General features: G+C 51.0%; 1 protein-coding gene across 1 annotated transcript; it reads right to left on the reverse strand.

Moving 5' to 3' along the window:
• Nucleotides 1–684: 684 nt before the first annotated feature.
• Nucleotides 685–9,578, reverse strand: TAB1 (TGF-beta activated kinase 1 (MAP3K7) binding protein 1). The gene is made up of 11 exons (XM_030237748.2): nt 9,489–9,578; nt 8,574–8,710; nt 8,228–8,381; nt 7,528–7,614; nt 6,829–6,967; nt 6,243–6,356; nt 3,696–3,807; nt 3,445–3,589; nt 2,849–3,071; nt 2,405–2,561; nt 685–1,387 (listed from the first exon to the last, which is right to left on the reverse strand). Exons 1-11 carry the CDS (start codon nt 9,519–9,521, stop codon nt 1,180–1,182), a joined length of 1,509 nt encoding a protein of 502 aa, XP_030093608.1. The 5' UTR covers nt 9,522–9,578; the 3' UTR covers nt 685–1,179.
• Between the last annotated feature and the right edge of the window lie 273 nt (nt 9,579–9,851).

Consider the following 9,851-nt stretch of genomic DNA (forward strand, 5'->3'; position numbering starts at 1 on the left):
GCCTCACCGCAACGCCCCAGAGGTACCAGGCGCCGCGGGTCACCCCCCAGGCCTACCGGGTTTGCTGGGGAAAGGCTCGCTGGGAGCGGGGGAGGCTTGAGGGGACGGCTGGAGGCGGGAGGGAAGAGCCTCGCTTGCCGCCTGCCGTCAGAAATCTGAACTGAAGAGGAGGATTGGCGTGATCTCGACGCCTCGGCCAGCAAGTCCAGGCCTGGGCTCAGGCCGGTGCAGCCAGCAGGACCCCTCCTCTCGTCGCTGCACACCTCCCTGCTCTGACACGAGGCTGCCCATCTGCCTCTTCCAGGCACCACGAGAGCTGTGACTTCCAGCTGCACACCACCAGCTGCCTGTACAGGGAAACTTCATTACATACTCCACCTGCCCTCTACACCTTTCCAGATGGCCTACATGAAGGGAAAAAACATGCATTTTACCTACAAATAACAATAACCGGTATTTATGGTTTGACTCTAAGCCATAATTTAGTGCCAAAGCTCAGCAAGTAAGTAAACAAAGGGCTAATACTTTTAAGTCACCTGCAAAGCTTCAGGCCACTTTTTCAGCAGAAGCTTTCCTCCTGCAAGGTGCAAGCCTCAGTTCAGGAGGAACAGAAGGTTTCACCAGGAGGAGCTGTCACACCCACACACGACATTATAAGGAGAGAGCAAGCCACACGGCTGCCAATGACTGTAGCTATAAGTTATTTATTCTGCAAAATAGAGGTATCTTCTATGGAGTTGAACACTGAAATCACAGTATTATGAATTGAGTTGTGGAAACATTATGACAGCACACACACGCACGCACACACACACACACACACACACACAGAGGCACACACGTGTACACCTACACGCGCGCACACACGCAGCCTTGGCACGGGCCCGGCTCCCGCAGCATCCACCAGGAGCCCTCTCCGCACCTTTATTTGCTAAAACCTGCAGTGAGGGCTGCATTCAAGACCCCTTCCCTTATTCACAGGGCTTCCCAGGGCTGGGCAGGATTGGGAGCATGGCACAGGCAACACGTGTGTAGTGCACAAGATCCGCTGCTCAGTGTGCAGCACATCCTGGACAGGAGTTAGCTGTGGGCAGAACACAGCCCTCAGTGGAACACTCTCACCCTTGCCTCAGTCTTTGCTCACACGAGCACAAGGTGTCTGCAGGAGGCAGACACGAGTTAGGATACAGTCAGTGCTCCCTGCTCGCCATGGTCCATGTTCCAAAGCCGGTAAAACTCTGCAAAATCCACGTAGGGCTCCACACGCCCATCCTCATCTGGCTGCAGCGAGTGGGTGGGCCGGGAGCGGAAGAGACCTCCATCCGAACTTGAGCTGCTGCTCTGTGTGTGAGTATTGGTCGACTGCAGTGTCACCGTTGGGCTTTGGCTACAGAGGGAAAAAGAGAGAACATAAACATCTTTATTTTACTCCACCTGATGCACTGGACAAGAAAAGCACCAGAACAAGCACCAGTTTCTCAACAGATGAAGCTGTCCTAGCAGAAAAGTAAAAAGCTGCAGTCACTTGCTCTATGAGAGCACTCAAAGTGTTGAGAACTGATTTGAACTGACCAACGTCAAAGGTATCTGATTCACATTAACTGGAAGGCTTTAAGTACAACCAGGCATCTGAGAAACAGAGAGGAAGCAGAAAACAGGCATGCACTCTGCTGGCCTCCCCATACCCAGAACAGTATGAGCTTTACGGGAAGAGTCTGGCAGCGAGGAAAGCTATGCTTGCATGACCTGTGCTGCAGCCAAAGCAGCTCTAGTGCGTCAGCCTCATTGTTTCTGGAGCTACAGAGCACAATACCCACAGCGCTTCTTCACTGTGCAGTGTGTGTACACACCATGCCAAGGGCTCTGCCTAAACCACAGCCACTAACTAGTATGACCCTGCAGACTGGATCCAAAGGGGACCCAACTCTAACCTTTATCCCCCTTTTTTATCCTGGGCTGTGCCTGTAAGCAAATCAACTTCAGCAGTGCAGCCTCTCCAAGAGCCTTACAGGTGACCTGCATAATCCTTCTTCCTTGCTGCAATGAAGGGCACCCACACTGCCTCTGTGTACAGCACCCAACACACTTGGCACACGAGGCCCAAAGAGAAGGGCTGCTCACTGCCAGAATGCCCTCCACGAACAGCAGCAGATGCTGCTCCCAAGGCATGTCGCCAGAGCTGGCTTCTGAGCTGTTGCTCCACTCATTCCCACTCCTCACACAATCACTTTCCAGCTAACACATTATGCTGGCTGTCAATGCTGTAGTGGGGGGGGGGGGGGGGGGGCACACTCCAGATAAGGGACTGACTGACAGGTAACTGACAGCTGTCTCTGCTTTTCAACCACTTTATACAGCGTGAGGTGTAGGGAAAACTCCGGGTAGCAAGAGAGCAGGACTTTACTTAGTGAGGGTGGGAGTGGCTTCATCCAGAGTTGAGCTGCTGTGAGCACCATTGACCATCTGGCCTTGAGAAGGCATGACAAGAGACAGCGTGACACTTGTCTTGCTTGTGCTTTGGGAGCTGGAATATGGCACAGAGACTGGATAGACACGGCCTCCTGAGAAGGGAGAAAACAGAAGTTATAAAATGCAGCTCAGACATAAGCAACTGAGGGTGCAGCACAACAGCAAAAAAACCCAAGAATTTGTATCAAAATGCCCTTGATGCTGTACTGTACCCTGTCAAATTGTCACAGATTCCACATCTCAAAAGCCAATAATCTTGTTTAATAAGAAAATTCCTTCTGCACCAACTACCTCCTCTCCCAGTGTGAGGTGAGTACTGGATCAATCAAGAGATCTTATCTTCCTCACCCCATTTTGTTTCATTCTCTCCCCAACACACCTTGCGTTGGTGTCAGCGTGGGCTGGCTCATCTCACCCAGGGGGTACCCAAAATTCCTCACAAGCAGTGTCATGTCTTCATGACGGGGACAGAACTTGGACCGCTCGCCACCACTGGCAAAAGTGTCACAGTGAATGCGCTTAACCCGGTCCACCACTGCTTGTGCCACAGCATCCAGTGACGTCTGCTTGGCAAACTCTGTGGCTATCATGGCTGCAATTTCCTGAGCAGAGAAGAGGGAAAAAAAAAAAAAATCACCAGAGGAAAGATTTCTAGATTTTGGAGGAAACCATTTCCTGCCATCTGATCTAAGAGTTTTTTCATCTGACTGTGATGCTTACCTGCTGATAATGTGCCTTTGTGCCTTGAGTCATCCCACTCCCTTTAATGGGCTACTCCTAAGGGACAGGCAGCTGCCTAGAAGAACGGGCTTGGCAAAGCAACTCCCTTATTATTAGACTGGAATGGGGTGGCACAGGCATTCAGCCTGGCCAGCAGTGACAGCACAGACGAGGAGGACAGTCTGTATGAGAGCAGCTGACACCGCTGGAGTGAGTCAATACCCACGGGAATGTTTCCCTTGTGAGCAGGCTCACCTGGTTGGCCTGCCCAGGCCCATGAGCTGCCTCCAGTGCTTTGTAGAGCCCTTCGGACATGAGCACCAAGAAGCCCGTCACCCCATCCAGCGAGTGCCCTCCGTGGATTTCAGGCTCTGCTATGATGGGCTTAGATTTAGCAGCACTGGAAAGAGACAGTAATTCAGCATTTAATGGTGACATAGTAGGTGAGAATGGAGTGATCATGAAGAAAAGGAGGGCTTGAAACCCCACAGTTGAGTTTTTCTGACCTGAGCAGCTCAATATCAGTATAGCCGTACTTGACTTTGTAATCTCCAATGCGCCGAGTGCTTTCCTGCCCACGAATAGTTCCCACTTGTTTTATTTTCCCTGCATCCAAGCCTATCAGATTGAAAACCAAAAATGCTTCATTAACTTTGTGAAACTTGCAGAGCTTCCTCTGAGAAAAGAAATATCCACAGTTACACAGAACTGTAAGACAAAATGAGACACTGAAGAATCATCAGGAGCTAAACGGAGAAAAGGAATAACTGTGTTTGAAAGGACACCTTCTCGTTAGTTCCAAGCTGGGAAGGAGAGAAGGGAGAAACACACAGCCTAACAGGTATACTCTGAATGCAACAGCTGGCCCTGAGACAAAGTCCACATCCTGGTCCAAAGCCACCAGCAGCAGCTGGCCTGGCTGCTCAGGCATTTGCTGAAAAGGCAGGGGAACACCTGTGCCTGCCAGCTCTGTGTGGTGGGACTGCCAGGACTGTGTGATGGGAGGAGAAGGCAGGAACAAGGAAAACATACATGAAGGATTCTGCCTTTTTTTCCATCTGTAACTGACCCCTGCTCCTAAGCTCTACATGGCAATTTCACTAATACATGAGACTGCAGAGAGAGGCTGTGGCATCTCCCTTACTGGAGATATTCAAGAACCTGTACAACGTGCTCAGGGATGACCCTCCTTGAGCAGGAGCTTGGACCAGATGATCCACTGTGGTCCCTTCCAACCTTACCCAGGCTGTGAATCTGAGAAAAAGAGAACTATCAACAAGAGGCACTGAATTTGCTCAAGTGCTCAAACTGACGTGGGCTACTCCTAAAATAAGAACAATGATCAAGCAAGTATTTAATTAAATAAACTTATGGTGTTAGAGGGCCTAGGAAGTAATCCCATCTTGAAGAAGGCTCTAACAGGGACCATTTCAGTGCTGCTGCTGTTTGAGGCAGGACTTGGAGCAGATGCTCCACTTCCCTGGTCTGTTCTGGCAACCCCCCATCCCTCATTACACCTAGAGCTATCAGCCAGAAAACACTGAGATTTAATCTAGGGATGACTGTCCTCGGTACAAGGTGAAGGCAGGGGTCCAGTTGAAATTCTCCCTTTGAGTCAAACCAAGCCTTGCTGCACAGATGGCTCCACACCTACCCCAGCAGTAAGACACAAGTCTTCCATCTGCTGCAGACCACAGCTGACTCATCGACATGGCCTGGCTCATTTGCCAGCTCCTGGCAGGGAGGTACATGCCACTGACAGACACAAACACAGGGAGGCTCACAGGACGCCAAGAGAAGTCATGTCTAAATCACAGCAACTCTCCCAGGGTACTGAACAAGCTGTGATGTGCTGGCTGAAGAACCACAACATCACAACACCTCTCCTACCCCTCCCCCAAGACACGGGTGGCACAGGCACCATTGTGACAAATGCTATCCCCACTACCTCTTATCACTGTGCTTCAATCTAGCTCAAAACCAACCTTCCCTAGGCCCCCAAAACAGCCTGTGCACACTGTCTTGTTCCATAGGATCTTCCTTCAGCTGGGACTGTAGGCAGGAGCACCAGTGCTGTGCCAAGTTAAGGTTGATACATCCAACAGATCCCTGCTCTACTATGGACTGCAGCTAAATTCTGCATTTTTGGTAGTAAAAACACTCAAGTCTCTTTCCCTGGATTCTTGTATTTAGTGTTCTGTCTCACAGCACATATCCCTAGCACAGGAGTAGAAGTGGGAATGAAAGAGAAATAGAATAAAAGAAAACCTAGTAGCAGAAATTACCACATCAACAGCCTCACCCAATAAGAATATATCTGCCAGGTGAATCTAATGAAGAATGCCACCTTAGATCTACCTAAATAAAAGCACAGGACCCAAGTACCTCAATAAGAAGAATTTGGTACTGCCAATCACACAAGTGGTCTGGGTTAGCTCTAGACCAAGAAAGCAAACATGTCAAACACTGTAAAGGAAAAGAGAAATTGCCTAAAGCAAAATGTCAGCATTAAGAGTTCCGTAGTTACTGATGTGAGAGAAGTAAATGCCAGTGCTTGGCCTGGCTCTGTCTGAAGTGAAGCTGCTTTTTTTCAGCAGCAGCTTGTACAAAGGCAAATTGAAATGTACCATCCTGAGGGTGAGGCATAACACAAAACTTAAAGCAGCATAAACTGCGGTTTGCCTCCACAGGAGCCGTCATACATTGTCTGCTTCACTTCTACCCTCTGGCTCTGTGCTTCCACTCCTGCCTTCCTATCGACTACAGCAACAGCTGGAGGGCAAATCAATGCCACTTTGGCAGCTGGACGCTAACACTCAAAACTTGAAACAAAAGCATAGTTTTCTGCTGGGTCAGTGAGATGAGCTTGCTCACCCTGTAGCCCCAGAAGGGCTCAAAAGGCACAAAAAGAAGGCACTGAACTTGTCATCTGAAAACAGAGTAAGCTTCTTTTTGTGGTTATTTATTGTTTCTGTGGCTTGAGTCATTCTTGGTGCCCCAGATAAACAGTCATGCGACATTCTCAGCTAAGAACATGAAACCCAAATACTCACCCAGCTGAGAGAAGCGAAAAAGTTCATCTTCATTCTCTGTGGTATGGTCCACGTTGAGCTGAGTCACTTGCAGCCCATCCACCGTGGACTTGCACAGCAGTGCCCGATTGGTACCTGCAGTGGGAGCAGCGAGATGAGGCACCAGATAGCTCTGCTGTTAACAGGGAGAACATATCCAAAGGCAAAAGGAGCAGAGACGGGAATAAAGACAGAAAAGAAGACAAAGGCTCATGTACTGTCTCATCATGATCTCAAAAAAGTAGCCTTGCTAGCAGCATAGTAAGGGCCTACTAGGCAGCTCCCCATCCAGACCTGAGCTGCTACCTCCCAAGAAAGTTCTCTATTTCACAGTGAACCTGCACTCCTCCTCTCAACCTGCTTTCCCTCTGTTCTTTGGCCACACTCACCAACATCTGCAGGGATGAAGAGCCAGGCTGATTTCAAGTGCTTGTGTAAGCAGCAAGCATACTGCTGCTTGGCCACACACCAAAGAAACTGTCCCCCACATTCAAATGTCTTTTACTTCCTAGAGCCCCTGCCATCCTCAGGAATGCTGAGACTGAGTCACTGACAAAAACCAACTCACCCACATTGGCGATGTAGAGTTTGTTGTTGAGAACGACAGCCACAATAGCCATGGCTCCTCCAGAGATCTCCTGCTCTACAACCTTCAATCTTTCCACAATCTTCTGGTACTGAGGAGGGAGCTGGTGGTGAGGGACACCCTGGAAGCCAAAATGAGGGGGAAGCTTAAACACACAGTCCACAACACAGAAATCACACCTGGAATAAAAATTCTGCAGGGAGGCGACTCATCTTGCTATGAGTCAAGATGAGCCTTGTGTCAAATACAAGACATAAAATTTTCAGTCCAATCCTATCGAATGACACAGCTTTGATATAATTCTGGAGAGGACAGTCCAGCACACTTGAAGACTACAGCCCATACTTGCCCAGATGCCATGCAAGTTTGAGGCCTTTCCTCTCTGCATGGCTTTGTGCTGGAAGAGCCACATGCAGAGGCTGAACTTCTCTCTGTGATACACTCAGCTCCTTACTCAGATGACCAATGTCAGGTCTAAGCAGTGCCAGTACGAACAGTGGGAATTCTGGGAAATGGACCAAGGCAGTTGCTTCCCTTCATGCAAGCTTCCAGAAGAGAACCATGGAGAAGTAACTGTCACTTACAGCCTCCCTTGGATCAAACCGACTAATGTGCCCAAACCTCATCCAGCAAGCTGGAAGGTGAGACCTCCAACAAGCTCTGCTTTTAAGGTTACATTACCTCTGGTAGCTGAGACTGCAGGCTGGCCTTCTCTGCTAAGGCATCATCAATGGACTCCAGGAAACTTCTTTCCACCACATCAAAAGCCTAAAAAAGGCCATAAAGAGAAACAAAGCACTTATTCAATGCCTACAGACTTTGGGGCTACTCATCCTCACCTCTCTAAGACCAGCTCATAAGAGTGGATGATCACTGTACATACAGACTTTCAAGGACCACTACAGCACATTGAAACACAATTGTTTCAGCACAACTAGTTAACAGCTTGTAAAAACAATCTACAACAATTCCAAACAGAAGACAACACCATAAAAATTACATTCACAGCAATGTCAGAGACCTATCTGATCTTGTGTGTTGATCCTGTCACTCAAGAAAGCACACTCACAAATCCATCTCCCCACACATTAACTTCTCCCCTTCACTCACTGTCATCTCCTTCACAGGCTGACTTGTTCCTACACGTCCAGGGAAGGCTGGCTGCAGCTTCCTGGAGAGCTCTCAGCACTGTGCTGACGGAGCCAGGGGACAGATGGGATGAGGCAGGAGTGAAACAAAGCCTACAGATGCTCAGGATGAGTGCAACTGCAACTACCAGATGTTTCCAACCCCCACAGAAAGCAGATGCTGTTCCTCTGATGGCAAAGAGGAGGTGGGTAATGCAAGAAGCAGGAGCTGCTCCCACTCAAAGCTTCTTTACCTGCAGCAGAACTCGACGCACGTCAGCATCACTGTGATCTGCATGGAGCTGGCCCAGCAGCAGTTCTGCAGAGAGCCTCTGACCCACAAAGTTGGTGACTCGGTTGCCATCATAACCATTGAAGACACCATAGAGGTAGCAGTTGTTCTCACTCCTGCCATGAGGGCAGAAGCAAAGAGGTCACAGATCTCTGTAAGACACAGATACAAGCAGCAAGTGCCCATAGACACCTCTTGCATGCTCAGGCCCCACCCTCTTCTTCCACGACCTGTGTGACAAGCTAAATAACCTCTTCTACCTGCACTTGTGCCAGCAGGAGTCAGTGTCCCAGGTGCAACCCACTTACCTGAATTTTAACCAGTTATCTTCCAAGGGGTGACCCTCTGTCCCCTTGCCATCTGCACTGTAGGAACGGTTTGGAGCTGAGCCCACCCCAGAGAGATGGCAGGATGGTAAGTCATCTGTCCAACTGGGCTGCTGTTCCTGGCAGGAAGAGAAAAGAGACCATATAAACCCCAAGCAGGCTGAAGTGAAGATTGTGGTCCAGTATAGGTCACCAGTCCACCCCCACCCTCTTCTCAACCCTCCTCCCTTTGCTAACTAATAGCACAGCCAATAACTCCACATTTCCCTGCTACAGAACAGCATCACTTACCACGTCTCTTCCCTCTGAAGCTGAGCTCTGGCTGTACTCCGGCTCTTGTTAACAAGAAACCAGATGTGAAATTTGCACGCAAGTTTTGCACTCCATACAGCACAGCACTAGCTTAGCTGCTCCTATGGTGACCCTCACACACCCTTGGCAAGGGAGTGCAGGGAAAGCTCTGGATTCTCCCAGGACTACTCAACCAGGACAAGGGACTGGGGCCTGATGCTGCACAGCCAGCAATTACAGAAACATCCCTGGGGCCGCCATCTCCAGCCAGGCCCGCAGGCGCCAGCTGCCCCCTCACACAGCGGGGCAGCCCGAAGCCCGCAGCACCGGCACGGCCCCCCAGCCACCTGAGGCCCACCGTGCGCTGCAGAGCGGCCGGTCCGCGCAGCGTGAGGGTCGCTGACCACGCAGGGACCCCCACAGTCCGGGCCCACCTGCCCTGAGGCGGCACAGGGGACAGCAGAACAGCAACCCACCGCCCCGCGGCGAGGGGACCTCCCCCTTCCCACACGGCAGCGCGGGGGGCGGGTGAGGAGGAGGCCCGGGGACTCCCTCGCACCCACCTGGGGGGTGCGTGTGCACGGAGGGGGGGAAGATGCCACTCACACTCTGCAGCAGACTCCTCCTCTGCGCCGCCATCTTGGAGCGGGAGCGGCCGCCTGCCGCCCGCCCTCCGCCGCCACAGCTCGGCCCGCTCAGGCCCCGCCCCCGCGGCAGGCGGCGCCAGGCAGGGCCCGGGCCAAAGCCGGGGAGCCGGGACGCCGCAAGTGCGCCTGGTCTTACACCTTCCTTCTGGTCTAGGCGGAGTGCAGTGTCTCCACTTCTTACCTATGGTCTTCAGGTGTGTGAGAAAGAAGCACCTGTTGGCCGCCACTGCCAGCGTGTGTGTGTGGAGGAGGAGGAAAGAGGGGTAGGGTTGTGAGGATCATTTGATCATGGGATCATCAGGGTTGGAAGGGGCGTGTGAGA

The sequence above is a fragment of the Serinus canaria genome, chromosome 1A, assembly GCF_022539315.1.
Source record: "Serinus canaria isolate serCan28SL12 chromosome 1A, serCan2020, whole genome shotgun sequence".
Lineage (NCBI taxonomy): Eukaryota > Metazoa > Chordata > Aves > Passeriformes > Fringillidae > Serinus > Serinus canaria.